Source organism: Numenius arquata, chromosome 8 (genome assembly GCF_964106895.1).
Source record: "Numenius arquata chromosome 8, bNumArq3.hap1.1, whole genome shotgun sequence".
Taxonomy (NCBI): domain Eukaryota; kingdom Metazoa; phylum Chordata; class Aves; order Charadriiformes; family Scolopacidae; genus Numenius; species Numenius arquata.
The window spans coordinates 49,661,081-49,677,792 of record NC_133583.1 but is presented as its reverse complement, the minus strand read 5'-3'; the positions used below and the strand labels follow the sequence as shown (position 1 = coordinate 49,677,792).

Genomic DNA, 16,712 nt, shown 5'->3' with positions numbered 1-16,712 from the left:
AAATAAACAAAACAGAAGGAGAAATGGCTCTGCCCTCTTCTTTTTCTTGGCTTGCTGTGCTCAGAAGCTGTTCCAGGTGCTTGGTCCTACCTAGTGTGGTTGGAGGCAGGGCTGGGAGAAGCAGCTGGTGTAGCAGGTTTGTGTGTTGGGGGGTAGAGGGTGATAGCAGTATGCTGATGAAGCAGATGGCAGATTGTTTCCAAGTGCTTTGGTAGAGCAGTGCTCAGGGCAGGAAATGTGTCAAGGCTCCTGTTGTGAAAGTGGCTCCACCCTGTGAAAGAATGGCTGGGGTGGAGTGTGGGTGTGGGCTGGGACCTGGGCCAGCTGCCCAGGAGGAGCTGCTGCTTTTCAGAAATCCTGGGGAGCTGAGGTGGGGCAGAGCAGGGATTAGAGCCCCTGGAAACCCAGGTGATGGGGAAAGAGCAGCCTGCTTTCTGTGTCTGCTGAAGCCAAAGCTGCTGCCATCTGTCACTGCCCCTGCAGCATAAATCCATGCAGAACATGGATGAGGCTGGTTGGCAGGAAGTTTATGTTGCTGCTGCCTTGCTGTTGGCTGGAGCAGTGCATCTTCCAGGCTGGGTTCTGCCCTCTCTACCACCTGCGACAGTCTGGCTTCCCTTCAGGGCTGTTGGTGTGCAGTGCTACCCTCCTGAGCAGAGAGGCCAGCCTGGGTGCTGACTCAAGCCTGGGAAGGGGGGTGGGTGGCTGGCTGGGCTGCCTAGGGCTAGGAGGAATGCCTTAGGCTAGCAGGCCTCCAGAGTTTTGCTCGGTCTGGGGTGTGGAAGGGCTTCAGTGGATGTCTAGCCAAAGCCCTAGAGCCGGGCTGCGTGAGGTAAAGCTCTGCTGACCCTGCCTGAGTTACTGTACACCCTCAAGGTCATGCTCTGAAATTTAGGACAGCCTTTTCAAGTGAGCTGAGCTGGTGTGACCAATGTGCCAAACTGCATCCTCGTGTCTTACAGGGCTCAGTGCCCTTGTATGTATGAAGCCTTAAAGTGGGATCTGGCTGCTGCCACTGTGTAGTGCTCTCCCAGTTGTTGCCGCTTCTCTGCGGGCAAGGGCTGGCAAGAGGTTTTGTTCTGCTCCCCACTGAAGTGGTGTGTAATGTTAGTTCAGTGCTCAGAAGTTACTGCTTCAGGAGCTGGAGGTGAGAGTCCAGCTGTGATGGAGCTTTTCCCGTCTAGCCTCCTTCCACCCTCCCAGCTGGCTCTTGGTGAAGACAGGACTGTCTTTGCTTTTGCCCAAAATAGTAACAATACTTTAAACTACTTATGCTTGGCATTTTAAAGCAGACTGTTCCCTACGTGTGTGCTGCTCTCCCTTCCTCCAATTGTTCCTGTTAGCTGTGATATTTCCATGGGCTGGCCACAGTGCTTGGAAATTTATACCTTGTCACGGTCAGCCTGGGCTGCTGCTCTGAACTGAATTCCCACCTTATATGGCAGTGTTTCCTGGGCCTGCTGGGTCAGTGCCCAGCTCCTTCCTCTGCTCCTCCTGGCTCTGGGGCAGTAGGACCAGTGTGGAGCCAAAGGAAGACACTGTAATACCATCACCTTCCAGTAATGCTCAGAGGACTTTCAAGGAGTGTGTAATGCACAGCTTCTGGGGGTGGGTATGTGCTAAGGAGAGAGGACAGACAGGCTCTGTCTGGGAAAGATAAACTACTGTTACATGGGAGTGAAGAAACTACACCAGCTTTCAGGCATGTAAAGCCTTCCTTCCAGGGTCAGGAACCACTGGAAGCCTTAATCTGCTGTGGGGCCACAGGGCAAGTCTGCGCTAACTCCCAGCATTGAACCACAGGGGTGTGGGGCAGGGTTCCTACCATAGCAGCACAGCTCTGGGGAAGAGCCAAACCTTGCATGGGGGCTCCTGCCCCCTTCCCCATTAGATCCAGCTGCAGAACTGGGATTTGCTTCTGAAGAGGAAGGAAAGGTGCCTGTTCCTTCCCTGCTCTTCCCCAGGTGGGGATGCATCAACAGCCCCGGTGGGAAGGTGCTGGGCTGTGCCCCCATCTCAGCAATAGGTGTTGGGCACGTGCTGGCTGGCCTCGGCACAGCACCAGTTGCTTCCAGCGCTGCCCATCTTTGAAGGCTTGGGCTGGCTTAAAGCTCTGGAGGCAGAGCAGGAGCCTGGCACCAGGTACAGTGTGGTACAGTGCTAAGAGGAAGGTGAAAACAGTTAATAATAATCCACCCGCAGCTAATCACAGGCTGATGGGAGGCACAGGCTTTGTCGAGCTGCTTTGCCCAGGCCAAGGTGCTAATCTGCTGTGCAGTGTCCCTGGCAGCCCCTGGCTCTGCTGGTGCAGCCTCAGCTGCCACAGCTCCAATGTGCAGAGCAGCACAGCAGCTGTGGCCTTGTTGGCTCTTGCTCAGGTAAAGGCTCAAATATGCTCCCTGTAACTTGCACCAGCGTAACTGAGCCTGGAAAAAGTGCATTTTCCAAGTGCTGGAGTGCTCAACCAAATGTCAGCTTCCTTGCAATTGCAGCCTCAGCTTGGCACCAGGGCTTCCCCTCAGCAGGAGGTGGAGACAGAGGTCAGGGCTGCTGGAAGAATATATGACTAAGGACCATGCACTGGCTTGATGGTGCTTTGGGAGTCTTGTGTGACATCTGAGCTGGCTGTGGCAACGTAAACTAACCTTTTGTTTTGCATCAGGCTTCATGCCATTGCCAGCCCCTTTCTGGCCTTTGGAGTGATTACAGCTGTTGCTCTGTGTTTCCAGCCCCTGCCCCCCCCTTTTTTCCCAATAGAATTTGGCTCCTAAATACAGTACTAAACCCACTGCAGAAATAGCTATTCTGCCCTAGCCCCATAAGAGCAGGCAGCGCTGGCTGCAGCACAGAGACTGGGTGTAGCAGAACAAGACTAACTGCTGCATGCAGCAACACTGCGGCTCAGACTGCCAAGAAAAAGGCCCCAGACCGCTCTGGCACAGGTGATCACTGCCAGTAGTTACCTGCAGAGGCACAGTAAGGCCCACCTGGCCAAGAGGCAGGACACAGCAGAAGCTGGGGACACAAACACACTGTGCTTTCCATTAAGCCATGCTCATCCCCACCACAGCTGGCACCAAAGCATGCACTAGCAGGCAGATGGCTCTCTCTTTGGCAGGAGCCAGTTTAGAGCCACTTCACTGCTTTGTGCAAACCAAGACATATCAGAGATACTCCCTCCCTAGCCCTGGGAAGGGTCAGTTTTGACACACTCTGATCAGGGATGGAGGGCAAGGAAGTTACCCAGGCTCTAACCCTTTACTCTAAAAGACATTGATAGAGGCCCTCTGTCCCCTAACACTTTCTCTGACCAGAGCCAGGACACTGGGACCACCATCCAGCCACAGGCCGGGCCGCTCCACAGGCAGACACAGGCTAGACATCAGCTTCCTTTGGAGAGCAGTTCCTGCTGAAAGCAGAGACCCCATACCTAGGGTCCTTCAGAAGCACTACAGCCTCCACCTGTAGGGTACAAGCAAGCCATACCCCTTCTGGGGAGCTGCTGCACTTATGGTCAGCATGATGTGGCAGGTGACACACCTGCCTTAGCTGGGACAGATACAGAAGTATAGCCATTGCACAGCATCCTTCTCCCAGGACTTCAGGGCTGTGCTAGGCTGACTGCAAAATAGAACAAGAGCTCCACCACTTGCCCAGATCCCAAACCTCAGGGAGGCAGGGCTTGGTTCTGAGCTATGGCTTTTTCTTCCACTGGACTACTTGAAAAAGAAATTAAAGCAGTTTATTAAACATTTAAAATACTGTACAGTGTGTAAGCCAGATTTCCCCACTCCCCCAACAGCCCTGTGTCTTCATCGGATGCCCTGGTGAATGATGCTGCTTTTGGCACTGTTGGCCTTCTCTTTCTCCTTCTTCTTTATGGGGTCCATCTCAAAACAGCGCCAGAGCCGCAGTGTCTCATCAGCAGCTGCTGAGGCCACTGTTGCACCATCAGGGCTCATAGTCAGGTTCAACACTCTGGCAGTATGACCTGAGGAGGAGGTGTGCAGTCAGGGCTGGGCTGATAACCACATGCCCTGACCTTTGGTTCCACTGCAACAGTCAAGTTTTTGCTCCCCTATGCCCTGTGAGCTCCACCAGCTTAGGTAGCCATCCCTACATCATGCTGCAGCAGCATGAATTCACACCCTAGGCATGCATTTGGAGCAACTGTTTCTTCACAGCAGCCCACAGGAGTGCCTCCCTCCAGCAGCATGCTCCTGGACACTGTTTTGCATCAGTAATGCTCCAGGCTAGATCACCAGTCTGCTCAGACCAAGGATTACATCTGCCTTCAGCTTCTAGCAGCCTTCCCTTCCCCAGGCAAAGGGCCCAGCCTACCTCTCAGCTCAGTGACCTTGGCCATCGTTGGATACTTCCATACCACCAGCTGATTCTGTGCAAAGCCGTGGCCTGAAATGAACTCCTTGTAGTTTGTTGACCACAAGATAGAACAGACCTGGAAAGCAGTAATAATGCAGGTAAGACAAGCTGCTTGTGCTGATGGCTCACCACCCAGAGATGAGCAGGGTCCCCTCCTTTCCCATGCCCCTGGGCCTCAGGAGCCAGCAGGTCTGTATAGGCATCCTGCCAGAAGGTGTTTGTCACCAAGCTAATGTTTGTATCTCACCTGGGAATGGGAGTCAACAGCACTGAGGCAGGTGCCAGAACACACATTCCAGATGCGGATATGTCTGTCACTAGTCCCACCTCCAGTGGCTAGAACGTTTGACTGCCATGGACACCATGCCACAGCCTGAAAGAAAAGGGTTAATTCTAAGACATGCAAGAGGCAACCCGTAGGCAGCCAGTGCTGCATGTCTGCCTCGCGCACAGACACGTGCCCACCCCTGGCCCACAGCAGCCCTGCACTCACCTTGACAGCACCCTGGTGCTGAGTGAAGGTCTGTACAGGAGCAAAGTCTCCACTGTCTCCCTGGGTACACGGCCAGATGTTCACCAGGTTGTCATTGCCACCACTGGCCAGGTAGCGGCCATCTAGGGACCACTTGAGTCCACACACCTCCTGCGTATGGCCAGCAAGCGTGGCCACATGATGCGCAGCCACTCTGACATCATGGTGGTGGATGTGGCCAGTCCGTGCCCCACTGCAGAGAGAAGGCTTGCAGGGTCAGGCTGGCACATATTTTCACCAAAATCCATTTTTGTGCTGTGGCAAGATTACCATACCTGCCACTGGGTTTCAACCAGTGTTACCTGCATCACTGTCCTTGTTGGCTTGAGTGAAGCAGCCACAGCAGCTCTTCACAACTTCAGCACAGAGGGCAAGAGAGAAGACAGGCCTTCTCTTCAGTCCCAACATAACAGGCTGAGTAAGAATCCCAAGCCAGGACAGAAACTCCTCTCTGCCACCCCTAACCTGCACCACTCACAGATCTAGGATAGGAATCTGCAACAGTGACACCGCCCTTCACCCACCCCCACCCACTGCTTTACCTGGAGAGGATGTAGCTGTTCCAGCTGAGGGATCCCACACGGGAAGAATGGCTGGTCATATTTCGGAGACATTTCTGCTGCTGTATGTCCCATATCTAGAGAGGCAGAGCAAGAAGTTCTCCAGAGGATGAGGAAACCCAGCCCTGTTGCTTTGCCCTAGGAACCTCACTGCACAGGCTCTGGCATTCAACCGTATCAGTATGGGAGTGGAGATCAATTTGTACCTCATGGCTACAGAACAGAAGGTAGCCCCAAAACCCAACTCTAGTTGCCTTGGTGCTGCAGTCGATCAATGGCCATGGCTGGATGTGGACATTTCCACCCCACAGCAGTCAAGGCAAGCCCGAGGGCACTGCATCCTTCTAGTGCTAGCCAAGCCTTTGTCCCTGGGCCCCACAGTGCTGGCAACCCCTAGACAACACCTCTAGTTTTACTCTTGCACTCACCTGGACCTCTGCATTACTTGTGCCAACAGCAAGGTAGTTTCCTTCTGTAATCCATGACACAGAGGAAATGTAATCATCTGGATGTTCCATCTGCAGCAGCTGGATTATCTCCCCAGAAACGTCATTCCACAGATAGACAGAGTTGTCCAGAGCCACTGCTAGGAGGTTCTGAGAGCTCCAGTCAATGAGATTCAGATCTACAATTTGGAAGAGCAATGCAGGTCATGCTGCGCTTACCTGGAGAGCTCTGGTCTTCACCAGTGCTGATGCCAGATCTTCCACCTGCATCAGGTGTGTGCGCACAGGCAGGTAAGGGGCAGCCTTCTGGGTGTCACCATGCCCAGCTAATGGGGTCAGGTGGCCCTGATCCAAGTCACCTACACAGCACTCTGGACCACTGTTCCTAAGGCTGCACAGAGACACTCCAGAAGTGGTCTGTGCCAGCCTGAGCATGTAAGATGCTGAAACCCAGTTAGAGCTCTAGTTCCTTGGACCTGTGCTCTAATGTGAATGATCTCAGTGCCCAGCGCTCAACACAGCAGCTTACAATAGTCATTGCGGATCTCCGGTGCATCCAGGATCCTCTCTGGCATTGAGGGAATGTATCTGCCATTCTTCCTGCTGGATCCAGGTGTCATTTTCTGACTGTACAGCACTTTCAGGTTATTCTGATAGCCTGTGTGAAGAGGAACAGATGTGTTAACCTGAGTTACTGTTTCCTCCCAGCTGAGCACTGCTCACCCAACTAGAAATCCCTTCCAGTGAAAAGTCCTGAGAGAAAAGAGATACGCTGAGAAGAGCACAATGTGCAAACATCACTGGCAGTATTAACTACTGAACCAGGGTGAGGCTCTGTTTAACTGACAAACACTTTGTTTCCTGTATCCCATTATTTTTAGTGACAGTTAAGCTACACGGTGTGACGTACTTTGGGACAAGTGCACAACAGAGTTTGAAGCTTTTACAGACATCAGGAACGTTTGCCACCTGCAGTACCAGTGAGCAACTGGAAGTCATTTCAACTTCTGCAAATAAATTCAATGTGGCCATTATGCAGCTCCTCAACTTCATGAGACCTAAGGAGGGAGACTCCGCTGTGCGCAGGAGCTCTGAGAAGACAGTTGATCTCTCCCATGTCCACACACAGAGCCTCTGTGTTGCTGTTCCCCTGCCCAGATCTCTCCAGCTGAGTCAACTCACACAGGCCCTGTATCATACCTTCCGGAGCATTCTGTGGCTTTCCACTGAGACGGAGGATCTTTGCCTCTTCTATATCAAAGCCATTCAGATTCACCGCCCAGGCTTTCTGTTGCTCCTACAGAGACAAACCACTCTCAGCAAGCAGCAAGATGCATTTGAAACACAAAGCCCATGCTGCACTTAAAACTGCAGAGCATACACTTATGCCCCCTTCTCCTAGAATCAGGTGTACAGCTGTGCTGCAGGAGTCAGCTACAGAGAGGCACCTCAAAGCAGTTTTCCCTCAGATATTGGCACGCTCTCCTGCTCACATTTTCATACAGAAGAGTGGCAAGTTCAGTGTCTCATTGCCAGTGGGGAAAACCACAGCCACAAGGAACCAAATGCTTCATAAAGAGATTTCAGAAGACAGTGTACACATTCCAGAATAGCTCCCCATGTAGACATTGTCCTAAAATAGCTACCACCAGCAGTTTCACTGTGCACAGGCTCACAGTTGTGTGTCTCTGTAGCCTGCTATATTTTAAAGCCTCATTAGCCCAAAGTTGAATTTTGCTACCAGAAGTGGCACAGGCTAGACTGAATGGAAGTAGAGGTGTGAGGCTCTATGCTTTTCTCCTGTGCCTAGAGAAACGTTGCTACAGAGCAGCTATGCTCAACCTCCTGTGTAGCAGGTGCGTACCTGTTCCATTCACAGGCTCTACAGCATCTACCTCATCCCAGGCTCCTGAAACCCAGAGCTGGAAGCAGTGATGGCTGGAGCTGTCAGCCCCATGCATCCACTTGACAGAACTTACAGTTTGCTTCTCTGTAGAAGGCCAGGAAGGATTAGGTGCTTGGTAGTGACCATTGTTGTAATCGTAACTTAGCAACACACTCACCTTCTTGGTAGGAGACTCCTCAGCCGAGTCATTCTCTTTGGTTAGGAGGAAATTGGCCATCTCCATCTGCATAGCGCTCCGGTTGGGAATGTATCGATCCCCTCCAGCCTTTGTTGGGGTGCTCTGGATTTTGGATCCAGATTTACCTGCATTCACATGCATAAGTATTGTTTTACAGCTAATGAACAGCCTGTATTACAGCTTTCAAGAGACAGCAAACCCAGCACTTTTCCACATCACACCTACCAGAGGACTCCTCAGAGCGCTCATGCCATCCAAGTCACAAATAAGTCATATTTCTGCCCTCCCCCCCCCCCCCCCATAAGGGCACTAAGCTCTGATTAGGGACCGCCAGGAGACAACTCCTTGGGTCTAGTGCAGCAATTCCAAAGTTCACAGAGAAGGGGAGGATGCAAAAATACTGTTACCGCATGTAAAGCTGTCAGCGGACAGTCCCACCCACACTTGTCCCAACACACAGCTGTGCCAGCAAGACTCAGCTAGGGGTCAGCAGTTCACAGATCTCTGCCCACCTCATGCCTGGGAGGAGAAGGTGGGTGGCTCCCAGGAGCCAGGCAGTGTAGCCCACCTCCTCCTGCTTGACCAGCAGGCCCGGCTGCCTGGCATGGAGCCCAGAGCCCTGTGGCTACAGGCAAGCAGCCCAGGCGACACTCCCCTGGCCCAACCTATGCCGCTGGTCGCCGCCACTCACCGGGTGTCTTGGATGGTGTCTTGCTGGAGCTGTGGGAGCGATTGGCCGGCTTCATGGGTGTCAAGCCGGCGGCGGGGCTGGGCCCGGGGGCGCCGCTTTCCTTGGCCTTGCGCTGCCACCGGGCAGGTGGCGCGTTCAGGATCGGGGTGTCCAGCTTCAGCAGCCCATGCAGGTCCGCCTCGAACACAAACTGCGCCATGGCGCTGCGGGCGGAGGGCGTCAGCGGGGCCCGGGGGGACACTGGCCGGGATGCAGCCCTCCTCCACTGGGCCACCCCTCAAGGTCCCCTCCACCACAGGACACCCCACACCCCCACTCAGGCCGCACCTCAAGGTCCCCTCCACCACAGGACAACCCCCCTCAGACCTCTCCACCACAAGAGGTGCCTCCCCTGCCCCGATGTACTTCAAGAAGGTAGAATGTACTTCTAAAAAGATAAAATGTATTTTAGAAGGTAGACTCTCTCATTAGGTAAGAATAAAGAGCTGTAAAAAGGTCCCAAGGCCCTATGAAACCAGACACTTCGTATAAACAATAAAAGCCTCGCTAATGAATATACCCTTGAAAAAGCACAGAAGGCTGATAAAAAGGAACATCCCACAACAGGAGGCGCTGAAACCGGCTGAAAACCAGACAGCTGCTGGATAAGGCATAGAGTCGACAAAAAATCTGCAGTAACTGGGGGAAAGGCAAAGGTGGCAGTGGGAGATCCCCACCACCAACTCAAGTGGAGGCTGAATTGGACTCACCCCCCACAGTGCTGGAGCATGTGCACATCAATTAAAGGACCTTGTAACTTTAAATGAAAGCGAGAGACTGTACTAACCAATAGCAATTGCTAAGATAAGGTACCAACCAATAATTATAATTAAGGGTGTGCCTTTCTGTGTTTTGAACCCTATAAATATTCCTTAGAGTTTTTAGGCCAGTGTGCTGGCTTTGTGCATTGCCACCTAGCACCCATCTCTGCAGAGATGAAATAAACAGATAATACCTCTACCCCGTGTGTATATCGGCGGCTGCACACCGGGTAAATGACCCCGCTTTGGGACAACACCCCAGGCCGCTCCTCAGCGGCCGCTTCACCACAACCTCCCCCCCCCCCCCCCCCCCCCCGCCCAAGGACCCTTCGCCACCGGGGTGTCTCTCGGGGTCCGCTTCGCCTCAGGGCGCGCCCCCACCTCCCCAGCGGCTCCTCAGGCTCCCCCCGGGCCTTCGGCCCTCCCCGCCCGCCGCGGCCCAGCCGCCCCTCACCTCCGCTCCGCGGTTGAGATTCGAGCAGCCCGCCCCGGCGACGGCGTTTAAACCCCGCGCAGCCTCTCCTCCCATTGGCTGATTCAAACCCAACCGCCGCGCTGCCATTGGCTGGACCGCCCGGTGGGGCGGGGCTCTACGGCGCCGGGGCGGCTGCGTGGGTGCTGTGCCGCTAGTGGGTGGGTCGGGGGGCGAGCACGGGAGGGAGGGCGGCGCCGCTCCGCTTCCCTGTGGGGCCGGGGCCGGGGCCGGGGCCGGGACCGGGACGCCGCGAAGGAGGGAGGAGGCTGGAGGCCGGGTGGTTTCGCGTTTCGTTTATGTTGGGGGGCAGGAGGGGGGAGGCGGCTCAGGGCGGCCCGCGCGGCTCCCAGCCGCTCATGAGCAGGTAGGACTGGTTGGCGATGTCGGTGCTGGGCAGCCGGCCGGCAGCGGGCTCCGGCGGCGGGGGCGGCGGGCCCGCCTCCCCCCGCGGGCCGGGGAGCACCTCCAGCAGGCAGGGCAGGACGGCTTCCTCCTCCGGCGGCTGCTTGTAGAAGGCGTTGGCCTGGGGATGGACGGAGGGGGCGTGGTGGGGGCTGCCCGTCGAGCTGCCCCCGGGGGGTGCTCAGGCGCCGGCCCGGCCCCGGCCCCCTCACCTGGCCGTGCTTGCTGCTTTCGTGGAGGAAGCTGCCCAGGGCGCGGTGCAAGTCGGGGACAGGGGGCCAGAGCTTCTGCTTCACGTTGCTGGGTGCGGGGAAGGGGGCGTTGAAGGCAAAGCCCAGTCCTGGGGTGCCCTGATGCCCCCGGGCAGGGTGCCCAAGCCTGGTGCTGGACCCCCCCCACCTGGCCCAGGCACAGCTCTTACCTGTAGAGGGAGGGGAAGGTGCACCGCAGCCCCAGGAGCACTCCTGTGAAGAGCAGCGGCACCACCGTAACGCTGGGGATGATCCAGCCTGCATCGGAGGAGGAGCGCTGGGACTGGAGCCCTCCCCAGACCCGTCACCACCGAGCCCTGTCACCCTCTGCCCGGTGCTCCCCATCCCATTACCAGTCTTCTGCCCCTGGCCGTGTGGCTCCTCTGGCTACAGCCTCCACTTCTGCCCTGACCCTTACCCGCATCGGCCGTGGCATCGACCACAACAGGTTCGGACCAGGCGCTCCAGCTGCCCTGGTACCACGGCCCGCTGGGCTGGGCCCGCACCTGGGCATGGTAGCGGGCACCTGGCCGTAGGTCCAGGACTTCTTTCCTGGCTGCCCGCGGGACCTGCAGGACCTGTGGGGCAGAGCTGAGCTAGAGATGATGGCTGCTGCGGGGCGGCCAAGGGGCAGCACTGGGGTGTGGGTCCATCCTGCCTGACCCGATGCGGGCCATGTGCTGGCAGCGGAGGTGGGCAGGGCTGCTCGGGGGAGTCCTGGCCATGCCTTTACCTTCCAGTCATGGCTGTTCTCCACAGCATAGCGGACCTGGTAGTCCAGCTGCTCTGCCAGTGCCTCCAGGGGTGGCAGCCACTGCAGGCTCAGCCGACCCTGTGACACTGTCGCCTGCACAAGCTGTGGGGCATCTGTGAGCACTGTTGGGGACAGGGATGTGTCACTGCCGTGGAATGGGACGTGAGATGCTGTGTCCCGCATTAGCCAGGTATGGTCAAGGGTAGAGGCCACAGTGGCACTGGGACTCACCAGCCTGGTGCAGCCAGAAGGGCTCCTTGAAGTATCTGAGCGTGGGTGGCGTGTGGGGCCGGGTGACGTTCACCAGGATGGAGATGGCACTGCCAGCCCTGGGCTGGAAGGTGCAGGTGTGGGTGCCCTGCACCCCCACACTTACCTCCAAGCATTGCTGCCATGCGTCTTCCCTGTACGAGGAGCAGGGAGCTAGTCAGCCCCACCATGGTGGCCCCACTCCCCTTGCCCACTGCCAGCCTGCTCTGGGGCCACCCTGTCACCACACTGTCACCACACGCACTGCCTCACTCCTCCAACACTTGCCCAGGAAACCAGCACTGCTCATAGTCCAAGGGCCAGTGTGGCCGGGAGTGGTGACGGGCAGGTCTGAGGTGGATGGCAGTAGGGCAGGGCACGGCACAGAGCCTGGTGTGTGATGAGGGACACTGAGCAGGACTGGTGGTCCCAGGTATGTGCCACCCCTCCGCCTGAGCGCTGCATCCCCACCATGCTCCTTACCTTGTGCCAGCCCCGCTCGGAGAAGGCTGGTAGAAGAGCTGGTGGGAGCTGTGGGTCTCTGCAGGGTCCCAGCTCCACTCGCAGCGCATGTGCCGCAGGTCAGGGGTGCTGCAGCACAGCCCGATGTCTCCTGGGCAGGTCAGAGCCAGGGCAGGGAGGGGGCTGCTTCCCCCTGGCTCTCCAAAACCTGGGTGCTGCCCCTTGCCTACCCCAGGACCCCCACCCCTCGCAGCCCCAGATGTGGGTACCTCCCCACTGTGCCTGCCTTGGTGGTGGGGATGGCTGCTCACCAGAGGAACGGGGTGTCTCCGCAGGCACTGCCTGTGACCAAGGTCCCCAGACGCCATCCATGGAGGTGCCGTCGGGCTTGCTGCGCACCTGGATGTGGTACCTCACCCCTGGCTGCAGGTCCCGGATGACCACCCAGGTGTTGGCCTGGACGAGCCCCTGCAGGAGAGGGGACAGGCTAGGGAGCAGCTGTGGCCCCTGAGCCCCCCTGCCCTTCCCTGGCGCCTCTATGTACCTGCCCCGCTCCCGGGGAGGCCGCGGCTGCCCTGGCCATGGGTGCGTGGGTGCTGACTTCTGGCTGGATGTAGGGGTGCCCGGGGTGCTGCCCGCTGGGGTCCAATGCAGTGCTGCAGGGCATCTCTGGGGAGCTGGCAGGGCAGCACCGCACCTCGTAGAGGAAGAAGTTCGGGTAGTCGGCGAGTGGTGGCTGCCAGGACACGTAGAGCTGCCCCGCAGCCCCAGCCCAGCGGGCTGTGATGTTCACCGGGGGGGCGATGAGCCCTGTGGGGAACGTGCTGGGGTGTTTGCCCTCCTGTGGCAGTCCCCATCTGGGCACCCCCTGGTCCTGCAGGGCGCAGGGTGCTGCCAGCACCCGTGGCAGGCAGAAGGGCAGGGCACCCAGGTCCTGGGCCTGTCCTGGTCTCACAGAGGTGTTCCCCGGTGGGAGGGACTCACCCACTGTATCCACGCTGAGCTCCCGCCAGTACTTGGTCTGGTTTGTGGTGGTGTCCAGGACACGGAGGTGGAGCTGGGTGAAGAGCCGCACGTCCTGGCTGGGGAAGATGCAGGCGTGCCGTGTCCCGCCAGCCCCACGGCGCCATGTGGAGACCGTGCATGCCATGGGCATGTCCCTGAGGAACGGAGAGTAAGGTCCTGTAGTACCCCATGCGCCCTACCCAGGGCCAAACCAGAGGAGAGGGTACCTGGGGCATGGCACTGAGACACCAGTGTCACCAGCTCCTTCCCTGTGCCCCCATCCACTGAAGAACACCATCCCCATGGGTCTGTGGGACAGCCAAGATCCCAGCCCTGCTGCAGGGTGTGTGGTGGTTGCTGTGTGGCTCCCGTGGGCTCTCCACCACCTCTCCTTGCAGCTGGGAGCCACCAGGATGGCATGGAGAGCTACGGCACCCCAATTCTGATGCTCCCTGTGTGGGCAAGGGGGAGGCTGGGCTGTGTCCCCACCACGTCCTACCTGCTGTACCAGTAGTAGAAGTGGCACGTCCTGCTCGCCACCTCTTCCTCCTCCTCATCCCAGAAGCAGGTGAGGTCCTCGAAGGAGCGGGAGAAGCAGAGGATGTCCTCGGGCACCCCTGCCAGCAGTGCAGCATCTGGGAGGAGTATGGGCATGAAGCAGCCCCTGGACAAAACCCATCCCCATTGCACCTGTGTCCCCCCACCCCATGCCCACTGGCCAGCTCGCCCCAAAGGCCAGCCTACGCAGGCACCTGGGACAGCATGGACACAACCGTGGACATGGCACAGGTGCCCTCCACCAGCTTGGCGTGGCAGGGAGGGACATGGCATGCATGATGGCCACTGGCTTGCACCAAGGTCCCAGCTAGCAGCAGGGCTCCCCACCGGCCGGCCCCACCGCTCCCCCCTCCTCAGCACACAGGGTCCTTCGGGACAAACAAACATCCCGAAATAGCCCTGCGGTCAGAGGGGGGCTCAGGGCCCGGAGATCGGGGGGAAGCACCCCTGCCCTGCTCACGCCGGAAGGTGCGCGGAAGCGAGATAAGGAGGAGCAGCGCCCAGGGGAGAGGGAGAAGGCCTCGGGGCTGGCGTGGGGGCGTGTGGTCCTGAGCAGAGGGGGATGCTCAAACCCCATCCCGGGGACTGCTTCGGGGGCTGTGGGTTTCTCTGCCCCACACAGCAAGCAGCCCTCTCTGTCATTGCAGGAATGACCTGGAGCATCACGCCCTGCAGAATCTCCATCCCAAGCACCGGTGGCTTTGCTGGCACAGGGGCGCCTGTCCCCATTGTCAGGGAAAAGGGGACAGCCTCAAGATGGAGATGAGTGAAGCGCAGGGGTGGCCTTGCTGCCCCCAGCATTGCTCCAGCACTCCCTTCTCCCCCACTGCCTTTGCCCTGAGACCTGCTCCAGCCCTCCTCCTCCTCCTCCTCCTCCTCCTTCTGGGATGTGCCCCCTTCCCCAGGGGCTGCCCCCAGCTGCAGGACCCCACAACAAGCCCCCTGCCAGTGTCTGGCCCTGTTGCATGTGCTGAATGCATCTGTTCTCTGCTACATGCCACCTGCGCTGCTAGTTGAGCCCACCCTGTGTGAAGAATAAGGGACAGTCCCTAAATGTCCTTACCACCTTCTTGCTGTCCCTCTGCTCTCCCTGTCCCTTCTCTTGCCCTGATCCTCAAAGCCCTGTTCCTCCTTTCCCAGCCCCGTGTTGCCTTTCTCTCCCAGTCCATGTCCCCTCCCCACAGACCATAGGCCCCCCCTCCTTGCTCTTCCCTTTTTGCACACCATCGCCCCCACCCCAGCCCTCATGCCGGCTCTGTGATCCTCCCAGCACCAGGGGAAAAGGTGGGCAGGGCCCAGCAGCTCTGTGGCACAGGAACCCATGGCATCGGCGGGAGGCCACACTGGTCCTGTGGGCTACCAGAGCATCTCTGCCGGGCACGGGTTGTTTCCTTGGAAGAGTGGCCAGATGGCTCTGCAGCCCACATCAGCCATGCTCAGGCAGTGACCTGCCAAGCTGGCAGTGGGCTCTGGGCACTGCGATGTTGCAGAGGCTGCAGGCAGAGGGAGGATGAGTCCAACCCCCCATCTTCCTCCCACTGCCCCTACTCAAAATGTGCTCCAGAACCTGCCATGGCCAGAGACCTGGGGTGGGGCTGGAGAGACAAGCAGGAGATCAACAGGGGTTTGTTCAGTTAATGTTTTTTATGGTGTTAGAGAAGGTGTTGAAAAGGCTAAAGAGGGGCTCAAAGAAAGGATGGACAGGCCTGAAAAGGGAGAAAGCCAGGAAGTGTCTCTGCTAGGCGCAGCGAGCCAGGCTGGGGCCAGCTACCAGCTGAGCTGAGGATGCTCAGTGGGGCAGTATGGTCACACAAGGCGCGGGAGCATTAGGATTAGCCAGGCAGTGCCACCGTGTTACCCCCGGCACAGAGTTGTTCCATCAGATGTCAGCTTGAATTTTGCTCAGACCCTGGTCATCATAACTCCAAGAACTTTCGATGAATGGGGAGCCCCTCTGCTACCTGTGTGGGACTGGGAACCCCAGGCTGCCATGCAAAAGGGGCACCTAGGGGCTGCCAGGTCCTGTCTGCAGAGAGCAGGGATGTCTTTTTTCTCCAGGCACCCCAGGGTGTCCCACAGGTGAGAAGGGCTCTCCATCACCCACCCTGAACACCCCCTGCATACCCTCCCAGGTTGCCCCTTCCCCAACCCTGCAGATTTTGGCTGCCGTGGGGTGCTTGCTGCCCGTGCCCAGCATGCCAGCTCCTCTCTGGCCCATCCTTTGGGGGAGAAAATGGCCCCAAGGACCTACCTTGGGATGTCACTGGCTCAGGGGCTGACGCTGGGCTGTGGAAGCTGAGCAGGATGGCAGGGAGCAGTGAGGGCAGCCAGCCCTGGTGCAGGCAGGCTGCCATCCTGCGACCCCTGTGCCAGGCCCACGCGTGCCGTGCTCAGCTCTTCCCAGCACCCTGGGAGCTGCAGCGGCTCCTCTGGGTGATACCTTTATCTGGGAAGTGGTGGCTGTGCAGCTCAGGAAGCCTGGCTGGAGGCTCCCCCCACCCCATCGCCAGCACTTCCTCGTGCCCGAAACCACCGTCCCACAGCCCCTCCGCCGCCGGCCACAGTGCCAAGAGAGACTGCTCCTATCAGATAGGCTGCACGTCCTGCCCTTGTGGCTACCGGCACGCCGGGAGGCTGGAGTAGGAAGAAAAACAACCCCTGAGAAACCAGGGAGGCCCCCACATGGGGCAGGGAGGGCAGGGCAAGCTGTTGGGGGCTGCAGGCACACGGGAGCATGGGGAAGGGGGTGGCTGCTCCGCCCCCATCCCTCCCTGTGCCACTTGGCACTGGTGTGTGTCGGGTCTGCTCTGCGTGGCTCAGTGGCTGTGCCAGGAGGAGGGCTGCAGGCACAGGGGGCACTGGCAGGGCCCACACAGATATTAGCGGTACTGGTTCAGGAGCAGGACCACCACAGTGGGGTCCCGCAGGCACGCTCAGCCTCATGCCAGTCCACCACTGCCACTCAGTGTGGGTGGCCGGAGGGTGTCCCACCCTGCCGGGGCGCAGCACCACAGCACAGCCCAGGGAGCACCAGCCAGGGCACGAGGAGCTGCTCCCACA

General features: G+C 58.3%; 2 protein-coding genes across 2 annotated transcripts; both read right to left on the bottom strand.

The window, feature by feature from the left end:
- Positions 1–3,722: 3,722 nt before the first annotated feature.
- Positions 3,723–8,895, bottom strand: CDC20 (cell division cycle 20). Its single transcript, XM_074151968.1, has 10 exons — positions 8,697–8,895; positions 7,985–8,130; positions 7,122–7,218; positions 6,451–6,579; positions 5,904–6,100; positions 5,458–5,552; positions 4,877–5,108; positions 4,631–4,756; positions 4,342–4,459; positions 3,723–3,991 (listed from the first exon to the last, which is right to left on the bottom strand). The coding sequence occupies exons 1-10, from the start codon at positions 8,893–8,895 to the stop codon at positions 3,813–3,815; spliced, it is 1,518 nt and encodes a 505-aa protein (XP_074008069.1). The 3' UTR covers positions 3,723–3,812.
- A 1,355-nt stretch (positions 8,896–10,250) lies between these two features.
- Positions 10,251–16,156, bottom strand: MPL (MPL proto-oncogene, thrombopoietin receptor). Its single transcript, XM_074152487.1, is given in 12 exon segments — positions 10,251–10,494; positions 10,586–10,673; positions 10,795–10,882; positions 11,043–11,202; positions 11,358–11,500; positions 11,610–11,782; positions 12,111–12,240; positions 12,401–12,557; positions 12,634–12,899; positions 13,074–13,249; positions 13,594–13,729; positions 15,904–16,156. Coding segments are annotated over 12 exon segments (1,968 nt in total). The 3' UTR covers positions 10,251–10,296.
- Positions 16,157–16,712: the final 556 nt, after the last annotated feature.